General features: G+C 34.0%; 1 protein-coding gene across 2 annotated transcripts in view; it reads right to left on the reverse strand.

Moving 5' to 3' along the window:
* Positions 1 to 665: 665 nt before the first annotated feature.
* Positions 666 to 13,281, reverse strand: part of LOC149081781 (serine/threonine-protein kinase MRCK alpha-like) — a 194,994-nt gene continuing 182,378 nt past the window's right edge. For both annotated transcript variants that reach the window (XM_089235547.1, XM_089235546.1), the window contains exons 36-44: positions 11,324 to 11,489; positions 10,328 to 10,435; positions 8,990 to 9,070; positions 8,754 to 8,851; positions 7,034 to 7,251; positions 6,662 to 6,773; positions 6,347 to 6,527; positions 4,566 to 4,723; positions 666 to 3,600 (exon numbers count right to left, since the gene is read on the reverse strand). In XM_089235547.1, the coding sequence (XP_089091673.1) occupies positions 3,412 to 3,600; positions 4,566 to 4,723; positions 6,347 to 6,527; positions 6,662 to 6,773; positions 7,034 to 7,251; positions 8,754 to 8,851; positions 8,990 to 9,070; positions 10,328 to 10,435; positions 11,324 to 11,489 (1,311 nt within the window). In that variant the 3' untranslated portion in view covers positions 666 to 3,411. The remainder of the gene's footprint in view (positions 3,601 to 4,565; positions 4,724 to 6,346; positions 6,528 to 6,661; positions 6,774 to 7,033; positions 7,252 to 8,753; positions 8,852 to 8,989; positions 9,071 to 10,327; positions 10,436 to 11,323; positions 11,490 to 13,281) is intronic.

A 13,281-nucleotide genomic window follows, 5' to 3' on the forward strand; every position in this document is an offset into this window, starting at 1 on the left:
AAAACACAAAATTTTGCTGACAAGGTGGGAGGAGGGTCATAATTTTGTTACTTTTACTGACGGGGTCAAAAATAGCTAAAAATTTGCTGACGCAATACTTGAATGGTCCCTTATATACTGTATGCATACCATGTCAAACCAAATTTGTAAAAATGAATTAAGTAGGAAATGAAGATATTTCTTAAGTGACCCGTGGCATATCTACATATCACTTGAAATAACAGAGTTCCAGAGCACTAAAACAGTTTCGTAGCGTATTTCTAAATCACTTAAGTGATATGCAGCACATTTTCAGATTAATTGACCCATGGCACAGTTCCAGATCACTCAAATGACCAACAACACTCCCCCAGATCACTTAATCAAATGGGCTGTGACCCAATGATCGAAATGAAATTTCAAATCAATGAAGTGGCTCTGCACACTCTCCTAAAGGGTGAGCATCCATTTTCTACAGTATACCTTCAACATGTGGGATCTGAGAATTGAAAATGAGTTAAATAAGCTTGCTTTTTTTAATTTTCGCACTCATAGTTGGATACCCCTAAACACATTGGTGAATTTTTTACTTTCTGTTTGTTCATTATTTACATCACCCGCGATAAAAATAGACACTCATAGGATGAGGGGGTCTAAGTGGAAAAATAAATTCAGGACTCATGAAATGTGGTACAGGGGATATTTAATGGATTTCGGTGTCAACAAGTAACAAATTTAGATTCAATATTGCATGAAGAAAACAAAAACATTTCATGCTCTCAGTTCGAAAAAAGAATAATAATCATAATATTTTGATATGCAAGCGCATAATTTACGTGTATCAAACCACCAATACTGCACTACATACACAGAAATATGTATAATATATGTGTCACATATAAAATCCAAAAGAAAATTCAGCATTTTTCTCTCTAGAACACATACAATACATTCGGTGACTATCAAATTTTTAGAAAGCTATACATTCAGCATCGTAAACAAGTAATTCTTTCCTAAACTCTATTTTTTTTTTAAAACGTCCATATATATACGTATATACACAAAAAAAATAATAATAACAAAACGATTTGGATATAGAAACTAAAATACGCTGCAAAATAATAGTTTTCTTTAAAAAAAATCAAAACATCACTTCGAAAATAAATTAAATTGGTCCATATATATAAAAATTATTACAATGTTTTTGTTTTTTTTTGTACAAACAGAGAATATTTACATAAAAAAGTCGCAACCGGGCAGAACAGTTGCCATTTATAAGTATAGTCATAAACTTTAATTTTAAATATAATGTTGAATGATGACCGAGATCTGCCGACATCATAAATCTGACTGAACTTCTTATTTGAAATACATTTACATAACAATAAAAGACGAACATGACACACTCATTTTAAAAAATAAAAATTCTAAAAAAAAAAAGATGAGATAAAATATCAATAAATAAATGGTGAATAAATAAATGATTAAGTACTTCTTTTAAAATAATGGATGTTTTATAAATACTGTTGAGAATTTTGGTATCTTTGTTTCGAAGAAGAGGAACATTTTTATTACACAAACTGTAGGAAGCCCAGCGTTAAGTATAGCCAACTCTTTGTTGAGGAGGATTTCATTTGGAAACTGACTGAAATTACTAATACCATAAATGATATCTTGATAGCTGATTGAAAGCTGAGACGGAATCAAAAATCACAATATATTTATGATAATTAAAAGCTTAAGAAAAAGATCAATCAACCAATATTAAGCCAATCATAGATTCAACAGTTGTAGATGACTGAAATTCAAATAACATGCATGTTTGAAGGGGGTGGAAACAGCAGTAAACTGCATGTAAATCAGAATTTTGTCTTCAGACTTCATCAGGTATGATTGTCCAGAACATAAGAAATCATAGTCAGTAGAAGTCCAGGAATCATTGTACTGTGATTTAGATTAAGTGAATTAAACTACTGTGATCCAACAATCCATAGACTGACCACACCCTGACTTTGCATGGCCCAAAAAAAGTGGACTGTGCTAGGAAAGGTTAGCTATCATGTGACCCTGGTGACTCACATAATCGATTTAATCGCTTTGATGGAAACACAGCTATAATTCTTCATATTATGAACTTGATGTAATTTAGTCCATGATTTGCAAGTACAAAAATCTCACACAGAGTTTTGTCAAGCTAAAATCGTAATGCCAAACAACTAACTTCTGGTTTTATGGCCTTTTCCTTATTTTATAGAATATAATAAGCTATTTTCCCCATGAAATTCATTCATCTGTCCCTTTCATGACAATTATTGCAATTTGTTCTGATTTGTTCTGATAATGCAATCTTGACCAATGAAGCCAGTGAAAAATAAAATTCACAACACCTAAATGAGACTTAAAAACCAAAGGAAAAAAGAATGAAAGTATGGCTCTCAAATGTTAGCACCTTAAAACAAACCAGCTATTCCAACTTAGGCACACACATCATTGTCTCCTATGACCAGTCTACAGATGTCATGAATACTTAATTTTGATCAGGAATGTTGACGACGATGATGTATGGTATAATCTCACTGAAAGGAAGATCATTAAAAACTTGGACCAGCCAAGCTACAGTTGAAAATTCCGTCAGTATTAATACTCTATTATCATAGAGTTTCAAAAGAAAATTCAAGACAGTGAAAACTGCAAACATAATGTATATTTCTGAAAAATGGAACTTGTTTGATAAGACTGACTAAAGGTAAGAAAGAAAAAATCCTGGTCTGGAGCAAAAATGATTGATTTCAGAAATTATATACTACACTTCTGGTATCCAATATGCAGAAAACCCGGAATGGTTATGTTATAAATGCATAGAAAACCAATATCATAATTAAATTGCTACATCATTTATAGAGTTTTGCTTCAATAGATCTCATAAAAAGATATTTATTTAATTAGTTTTTGCTCTGAATCCCACAAAAAAAGGATTCAATAACTCCACGCATTAGAGACATTTTTCAAACATGAAAATCTATGTCATCCCTTATTTGGAGAAATATTATTATTGATTTGTTTTTCTACGATGTGAAATGAATAATCGAAGGAACCAGTTGTTCACTGAACTAAATTAACAATTTCATCTTTCATAGACATCTTTTGTCAACATTTAGATAACTGCTACATTCCATATCCATAGCACAAACAGTGAAGAAACAAATCATATTTCACTGCTTCTACCAACAATTGGAATATGACATATTTTTCATTAATTTATATATATAACAGGCATATTATTATTATTTCTTTCAATTATTACTTTTTGAAGAATATTTTTTTAGCTACACAAGGAAAAACATTTCTTCACAACAAACCATAATTTCAAAGACATTTCAATAATTATATTTGCAGTTTTTATTATTAGTCACAACAGTTATTAGCTGTTGACTAACTCTGAGACTCGTAACTAGATGATCCACCATGGTCGTCTCCATGCTGTGGTTGTAGTGGTAAAAGTGGCACAGAAGTGGCGGCTGGTGCTGTGGTTCTTCTTTCTCGTGGACTAGGTGGATAGCTCACATTGGAACTGGTATTGGAGGCTATGGAGTGACGAGGGCTTGACTGTTCACCGTGGTCCTAGAAATATAGAGATAAGCATTTATATGAAGTTTGCTAGCAGAAATATCCATCCCGGTTCAGGCATGGATGCTTACTAACACACTAACAAATTCCCTGGACAGATCGTAAGGATCTCTTGGGAATACGTGATGATCATATTAAATAAAAATAAAAATTTTAAAAAAATAATTATTTTATAGCAGGGGTGCACAGCCTTTTCAGCCCACAGGCCAGATATACAGCAGTTCTGCCGTTCGTGGGCCAGAAACTTGTATATATAGGGGACCCATATGACCTGTATTTTAGGGACATTTGTAGTGTTTTGGCCAATTTCTCACTCCCAATATTTTTACAAAATGTTCTTCCCCCCCCCCATTTTAAAGATGCGTACTTCAATTTTGAAATCAAAAATTAAATTGAAATTATAAATTATATTATGATAGTTATGACCCTGTTACAATTTATTGCAGTAATTTTAATATATTTATCATATATTTATCAATCATATGTTTTTGTTGGTGAATAACAGTTGTTTTAGATGTAATTTCCAACTTATCTTTGAAAATTTTTTTAGCTGCTATTGTTAACTTTATGTTCCTTTGACAATTTGTTTGGCTGTAATTGTAAACTTTAATTGCATGTGACAAATATTTGGCAATAATTGGCAATATCCCATATGAATCCTGTTTCTCGGTGTTTTAATGAAAGAAATATGGTCAGTCTAGGTATTGATTGAGTTGCGTGTATTGACACTTTTACTTTTTGCAGGAGGGTTAGAACTCCTTGATGGGGAGTTCTAACCTCGAAGAGTTCTAACCTCGAAGAGTTCTAACCACGGGGAGTTCTGCCTGATAAACTAATAATGGAATGATATTTTTTAAAATATTCATAAATTAGTTCCTTATAAGAATTTTTAATGTTGAAAGAATTAGGAAATAGTATCTCGCAATAAACTAATGCAGGTTTTTATAAATTGATCGTACCTCATGACCCGAAGAATGTGTTGGTGCAGATCCTGCATTATGTAAGCTTGGTGCAGAATGCTCTTGAGAGGAAACTGAGCCAGAGCCATCGGGTGAAGCTGTATTCACAGATGGTCGAGGGTTCCATGGATTCATGAATGATGGGTGTTTGTTTACACCTACAGAAAAATAAAACTTTATCACCTTATCAGAACTAAAATATTGTCTACTGAACTTGAAATTTTGTTTCAAGTTTGCGAATTTCGTTTTCAGGTGTAAAATTATCAACATTTTGAATATGTATGTAAAAGAAATAAAACCTCAAAGACATATACTTTTATTTTATTCAACTAGCTACTGATAATTGTCCAGACCCGTGCTAGAGAAACATGTGGAGATTTTTATTATACCAGTAAGAGGTGAATTCATCTTTGGTCTAGATTACTGAAAATACCCTCTTAGGAAAACTTTCAATCAATTTCTAGATTACATTGAGTGGAATTTTTCAGCATCACTACTGCAAAGCTGATGACAGATGAGCTGCTAAGCTTGGATTTTTTATATGAACCTCAACCCATGTTTCAATAATGCTCCAATTCACAACTTTTCAATCTAGGTGCAGATCCAGGGTGCTGTGTCAGGACAGGAAATGGGGCTAATTTAGGATTGGCCTGCGATGGAGACCAATTTTTCCCATATTACCTGATTCTTGAGAAGGGTAATCCCCACCCTCTGGATCAGCGCCTCGTTTGATTGGGTTGATATCAAGACTCTGAGCGAATCTCAATAAATAATCATTTCACACCTGTCTTTACACCTCTGTATAATATGCAGTTCTACTGCTGCTTCATCATCCTGGGAATGACAATTACCTGTGCCAGAGTATGGGGATGATATGACCATTTAGAATACACTTATTCCTCATTATATGATAGTGCAAACAACAACCAGCAGAAAATACCCCCAGACTGTCTAATATTTATGTAAATCGGTGTCTAGACAATTATTGGTGGATAGCATAATTAAAGAGATATTTCAGTATCTAATGAACTAAATCAGAACTCTAGTGTGAGAATACCCACCAAGCTTCGAACTTATGGTATCTCAATACTTAAATCATTGAAATCAATGAAGTAATATTTATTCAGTGTCTTTATAGTTAATTTTTATAACCAATAAAGTCTGAATATTTTATAACTAGCACTACTACTTTACTGCACACTAACTCTGGTCATATCGCCATACACCAATTTACTATCAATCATGTAAATTGAATGAAGGCACCATCTATCAGTGGTCAGCTGCAATTCAATAGGGAAAGAACTTATTATCTATGTCCTTCCCCAAGATTGAACCCGCGGACCTGGTGGTAGCCTCCATGGTGATAGATGAACATCTTACCACTGTGCCACTTGGCCAATATTTTATAACTATCTAAGGAAATTGTGAATCCCATTTGTATATGTACATGGCAGCATTGGATTGGGGGAAGACTCTTCGCAGAGAGCAGGTAGACCTTCAACACGATGTTACATAACATGAAAAACTCAAGCATTTACCATCTTCACTTCAAAGTATGGAAGCCAGATGTCAGCACCAACAAGAACAATCACAACTCTAACACCACAAGTACACTAGGAGCCACATATAGGCTACACCTAGAACACACATTTCAGCATGGATTGATTCGTTAGAAATTCCACAAAGGAATGTGCATAAGTGCATTGTATGGTCAAGAAGGTAGTAGTGGAAGTTATTTTGGAAAAAAGTCACAAAGATAGTATTAGACAGAAATTTGTTACCATTGTGTGCATGTGGTGGCCGCCTACTCCCACTGTCATGTAATGCACGTGGTGCTGGTTTTGGCTGAAGCACAGTTCGAGAAGGTTTTTGGCTCCTTTCAGGATCAGATGTAACTGGAGTTGCTACTGAAGTTGACTGGGCTTGTGTTGGAGTTTGGCATGGCTGAACTGATGATTTTGCCTGATAATTGAAAAAGTAATTATTCACGTTATTTAAAGCATAAAAATTAATAAATAATCTCAATCAACTTAATATTCAGAACTAATATATAAAATCATAAAATATACAAATTTTTTTGTAATGAATTGAATTACCACAGGCAAATCCATTAGTTTCTGAAGTTGAATGCCTTCACCTGGTCCCATATGTGACACATGATTGAAATTGGAAGGAGCAGATATCATACGTGAGCGCCTTTCTGCAACTCTATTAAAAAATATGTAATTAAGTAAGGTATTAGTCTCAATTTCATATCAAAGTCATGTATGAAGAGCAATGCTGCTATAACCAGACTTATGCTATAAGAAGCAAAGAGATTTGGCTGTAAATTTGTGGGTGTTTTTCACATAGATATACAACTGTGGTATCATGTAACACAAAGTAAACACTGCAATCATTAGTACCGTTTTTACTACAGCCTACCTCTTTTTAATGTCAGATAAGAAATAAAACAAAATATATCTCACCCTTTCCCTGACTTTGCTTTCTCTGGCTCTCGAACAGAAAACCTTCTTCTAGTTCGAGACAAAACAGTTTTTCCAGATCGTTCTCGGACATGGTGGATGGAGACTTCTGGGACACGAATTCGGTTTTCTCTGTGTTGGATGTTGTGCAAGTACACAAGGTGAGGAAGTTCTGTCGCCCACGTCAGGGATAGCATACCAGATGTGGCAAGTGGCTTTGTCTTGAATAAAATAGAGGAAAATGAGTTGAAAGAAGTCCATATACTTAGCTATGTATTAATTGAATGTTAGTTTTGGAAAATGGTCAAATATGTTTCTTTAATGAACTTATTGCATGACAGATTACCACACATGAAAATAAAAAAGAATGAAAAGCAGAAGTAGCTAAATATTGTGCAGCTACTAATTTTAATTCAGAATAACTGTATGGCATTCTTATTCAATCACATGTGCATGCATGCATATACAGTAAAACCCCTTTTAACAGTCACACCTGTTTTACGGCCAAATAAAATATCCCAGTAAAAAAGCCTATTTAAATAATGCATTTCGAACCCCTTGCTTAACGATCACCTTCACATTGGTCACAGACAGCGTTTTCATCATTTGTTCCACTGGACTAAAACCCCTGTGCAGACACCAATAGTTTCACTTTTGGTTTTAATTATGCTCACTAGATGGTAGCACAAGTTCAAATATTTGATTCACTTTTTGCCTACTTTTCAATAAAATTTTGGCTAGAAATTTGTTAATGTTGGACAACTTTGATATCAGTTTTCTGGTTTTACATGATTTCATGCTGTTTAAAATGGCCAGCTCTAGTAATCATCGCTCTCTATCATTAAGAGAAGAGATTCCGAAGAGAAAAAATTGCTGCATTGAATAGAGTGAAAAGCATGAAATGGGAGTTCATGCTCTTGCAAATGAATTAAAAATGTCAGGAGTATACAGATATACTTCATTTTGAAGCAAAAGGAGCATTAGCAAAAAGAATGGCTGAAAAACGGAAATCCAGGGAGAAAAAAAAATTTCAGAGGACAGAAAGACTTACCCTCGGCGCATTGTGTATGACTGGTTTGTTTCAGCAAAAAAAGAAGCAAGAATTTATCTGTTTCGACCTTATTCTACACGAAAAAGTTCAAGAAGTTGTAGAACTCAGACTCATCAACTTTAAAGCTTCAAATAGTTGGTTGGATCATTTTCATGTGCATCATGAAATTGTTCTCAAGAACTGTGAATGCTCATATCAATGATGAAATGTCCAATGTTTAAGAAGGAGTTAGAATGCTCAGGAAAAACCCACAAAACATCAATTGCTCAGTTTTTACAAAAGATGTAAATTCAGTATGTAAAATTTCTTTTGTAATTTTAATTGTGAATCTTCACAATAATTATGTAATTTCATGCCTATGAAAAAAATGCATCTGATATTGTCAGAATTTTGTTCATTTGCAAACAAAGAACCATTTCAGTTAGTATACATCCTAATGCTGTATTTTACAGTTTCAACAGGGACCTCCCCACCACCTCTGATGCAGTCATCCTCCTTTTACAGACAAATTTTTACATTCCGCTAGTGTCTGCAAAAGAAGAGTTTTACTGTAATAATCAATGACAAATATTTAATGAACGTTTTTTTTCTATGTCAGTTTTTTAAATCATACAGTTGCAATTTATATGCATCAGGAGAAATATTAGTAAAGTTAAAATACAAACAACAAACCTTTTTAAGATTGACACTCTGGACCCAATCACCGGTATTAACTTCAAACACATCTATGTGGGATTCGCTATATACACATAAGTAGTCACCCATATGACCTGTAAAATAACAGTTCACCAAATCAAGTTCATTGTTACCAAAAATATGAGCCAAAACATTTATCAAATAATAATATGATTCACAAAGTACAAATAACATCATGATACGCATCTTTACATCAGTATAAAGTTACTTACTAACTCCATTAGGTAAGGCAGGAAACATTAGCTCCTTATCCCTTGTCTTTCTTCCTTGTCCATCAACGAAAATTCCTAAATCTATTGAGGAATAATAAAAATTATACGTGGTTGAAATCATTTACTCGTGTCATATGTTAGTCTCATCGACAATCATAGCAAAATAATGAGCATGTTGGTGATTTCTTTTTTAAATGACTCTTATTAAAATTATATTTTTCAAGTGCTGATCAATGTTTCATTTAAATCAGGGTTGCACAACCTCTGTGCCCATGGGTCAAATGCGGCACACCAAGGGGTTCCACCTGGCCAGTGAAACTTGTTCGAATAGAAAAGCATCAATACACACTACATGATAAATACTTAGGCTGATCATATTTCATTCATAAAAATGTGGATGACCCTAAAAAAGTTGTTGAGGCAAGTAACATTGCCAACTGCAGCCAAAAAAAAAACCATTGAAGGCAAGTAAAGTTCCCAGTTACAAAATTTTTTTCAAAGGTAAGTAAAGTTGCCAGCTATTGCTAAAACTGTTGAGAAATCACCAATCACAAAAAATGGTGAGTACTGCAAGTCAAAATGTAGTTCACCAAAAAACCTATATGTTTGACAAATATGTGTGTGGGATTTGTTATGAAAATAATCTCTATTCTTGATTTCGAAAATTCAACTAATCTTTCTTGAAAATAAGAGAAAAATGGGATGTTTCATAGAAATTATGTTCATAGAATGTATACCTAGGTCGACCCTATGTTACAGTATATTACTGTAATTTTGGTTGTCCCAAAATTTCTATGAAACATCCCATTTTTCTCTTATTTTCAAGAAAGATTATGCAAATGCCATTTGAATGAATGAATGCCAGAACTCTGACTTAATGCCAGAACACCAGACTTATCCTATTGCAGAATCTCTTACAGCCAAGCTTCGTGGCAGAGTCTGGAACACTTTATTAATAATGGCCTGTGAGTGGCAGAAATACAGTATATATAAGACAGAAAAATACAGACAGAAAATTCTGTGCACCCTTGCTCTAAGTAATGGGTGTTGTAGCAGGACATGGTGGAAATGCTTCTACAGCAAACAAATTTTTATACATACTATTGTCGTTGTGTCTCTGTATATTGTCATAACCTGCTGTGTGAGAAAAAACAAGTCCATACCCATAAAAAAAGTTAGAGGGAATGTCCCTATATATATAATGAGGAGCCGAATGAATGTCATTGACAGGAGAAATTTTGTGAATATACAATAAACAATTTGTGAAATATACAATTTCTTATATCTATCATCATATCTTTATAACAAGAACCATTTTGAAAGCCTTATCATACTTACAGCTGAATACCAGTAGAAATTCGTTGTTTGGAAGATTAATGGCTATGAGTGCATCCATCGGGTTATGACTAAGATAAGAAAGAGCTGGAGTCTCTGTGTTCACTAAACCTACATGAGCAATACATTAAATCATAATGAAATATGAGCTATACTTCTCACAAAATTTCTCATCAAAATGGTTATAATCAGAGCTCGACTTTGGAGTTAATGTTACAATAGATGCATTGTATGTGCTGTGTAAAGCCTGTTACTGTGATTGGTATAATATTAAAATTGATATTTAATTTTGCTAATAATTGTGATTTAAAGAAAGTTTTATTTGATTTTCCAATACTTTACCAAATAAAATTTATAAAAATTTGAGTAAAAACATGTACTATATATTATAAATTTTGGTCCCCCCCACCCCTTAAAACAAGGGCTTCGGGCAAATGACCATGTTGCTCATGTGGAAATCAAGCCCTGGTTATAATGAAATGATAAGGTTACGTACATGCGTCATTCGCGCAAAAACGGAAATGATAAAATCATCTATTAATGAACAAATTTAACCCATTCCTATCTTATATTAGATCTTGTTTGACTTTAAGATTTTCTTATGCTATTCTGATGTTAGATGATATCAGATATGTTTTCATCCTGTGCATTTGTATGTATTCAAAAAAAAAATTACCAAAAAATTTTAAATAAACAAATATATTTAAATTTGTATTAAAACTTAAAATAAATAAAAAAAGACACTAAAATCTTTTTTGTATGAACTAAATATATAATAAAATCACCAGATGGAGATCATATTTATTAAGACTTATCAAGCCTCAAGATTAATTACATGTAATAAAAACAAACTTTTTCACCATCAAAAATAAATAAGAGCTTGGAAATATGTAGATGACAGAAAAATCTGATATTAAAAGGTTATTGATTACAATATAGGGATGCATTTAAAAAACATAAAATAGAATAAATTTATCGGAATAAATATTAAAAACTTACAGAAGGGTGGGGTATCTTCCCATAAGAAATAAATATAAAAAGATGAGGGAAAACCGACACATAGCCTATCCCCCATCACATTGAGGCACTGAGCTGAAGTAGGCAGAGATATATCTCTTCTCTTCACATGGCGGGATTTTGTTCGATTGATATCATACAACACCACCTGAAATATAATCAGTATAGTTGTATACATATTTAATTTGTAAAGATACTATCAGACATAATAATTTCAATAAAAAAAAATATGAATGTTCATAAGAGAATTGTAAATAAAGTAGTAGAAACATAGTACAAAATATTCACTAAATGTGCAAGTGAAATTCTATATTACATGTCTTCAATTTAATCAGCAGCCATGTCCTGTATCTTTTTCCAAATGTGTAGGAGCCACTGTATGAAATTGCCCAGGAGATTTCTGTTCATTCCATCAATGGAGTACCCTTTTGCAGAGTGAAGCTAACTGTGTTATCAACGGGATGCACTTATCCCACCATGAAAGGAGCACAGCCGGATGGTGCTACATCACAGATGGACAAATCAGTTAGACTACATCCTTGTGGTGCCTTTGGTAACTTGGCCCCATATTTGTCCAAGTTGGAATATGTGAGGGTGCTTCACTCGGATGGTGAAGTGGGATTGTCCAAGGCTAAAGCACTGGCAGGTGTCTCATTCTGGTTGAAGGTGTTGTTGTGTTAGAAAGTGAACATAGTGTACGGGAGTTTCTGATTCTGCAAGTTTGCAACTTTATAGATTGGTTAAAAAACCTGAAATTCGGGGTTTTAGCTAATCAGAAACAATGCCAATTTGCAGAATCTGAAACTTGTATGCACTATGTTTGTAGCCTTAGTAACCAACACAAAAAGTGGCATGAGATAAAGAAAAAAGAAAAGGGCACCCAACCCTCAAACTTGACTCCGCCAGCACTTCATTAAGAAATTATTTCTGTCTCACTCTGCTGAATCTGTGCTTAGTGGGATGCGGCATCAATTTTACAAATACCTGCATGTCCCAAGAGATGGGTCAGAGATGTAAGTCATGCAGGGCAGTAGCTAGGCTGGAGCAACCGGGGCACTGCCCCAGATCACCAAGCAAAATGGGGGCCTCACAAAAAATTTACATTTATTTTACATAATTTTTTGCTTTTTCAGGCCCCCCCCCCAAGAAAATAACTGTTCCGGGACAACAAGAAAGTATGCTATGGCCCTGGTGTCACATGACTTATCCACTACTACTACTACTACTTAACTGTACATGCACCTCATACACATTCCTCTTTGGAATTTCTAACAAATTGGCACATGCCGGAATGAGTGGCCCTAACATATTTATGTTCTTGAGTTGTACTCGTTTCGTGTCCATGCTGCCATCTGTCTTCTATTCTCTGAAGTAAAGATTGAAATGCTTGAATTTTCATGCTTGGTGAAAGTAAATCAATTGCTGTCGTGGCCCACCATTATGGAATCAACATATCTATGCTGAGATATGTCAGGAAAAAGGAATCTGAAATTCGATCAGCCATGGCTGTAGCTGCACCCGTGGCAGCAAAAACTTTGCATCATCTACGAGATCCTCGTGTTTTTCATACAGAAAAAACTGGTTGTTTTTTTGTGGGTGCAAGACCGCTACACAAAAGACATTCCACTTGATTGTAATATAATAATGGAAAAGGCGAAAAAAATTTACACTTCTGTAAAGGAAAGAGCTGGTGAAATGTTCCATCAGAATTTTATTGCAAGTAGTGGTTAGGTTTAAGGAATGATTCGGATTACGCAATGCAAAAATCACTGCCGATCATGCCTCTGTCAACCAGGAAGCAGCTAGAAAATTTCCAAAGACTTTGTAGAAAATTATTGAAGAGAAGGGTTATGCACCTCAGTAGGTGTTTAACACTGACGAAACTGCATTTTGGAAGAAAATACTGCAAAGAACATTTAATACCCAAAAAAAAAACAAAA

The sequence above is a fragment of the Pholcus phalangioides genome, unplaced genomic scaffold, assembly GCF_987345545.1.
Source record: "Pholcus phalangioides strain wild (caught in Gottingen) unplaced genomic scaffold, Ppha-v1.0 ptg000009l_1, whole genome shotgun sequence".
Taxonomy (NCBI): domain Eukaryota; kingdom Metazoa; phylum Arthropoda; class Arachnida; order Araneae; family Pholcidae; genus Pholcus; species Pholcus phalangioides.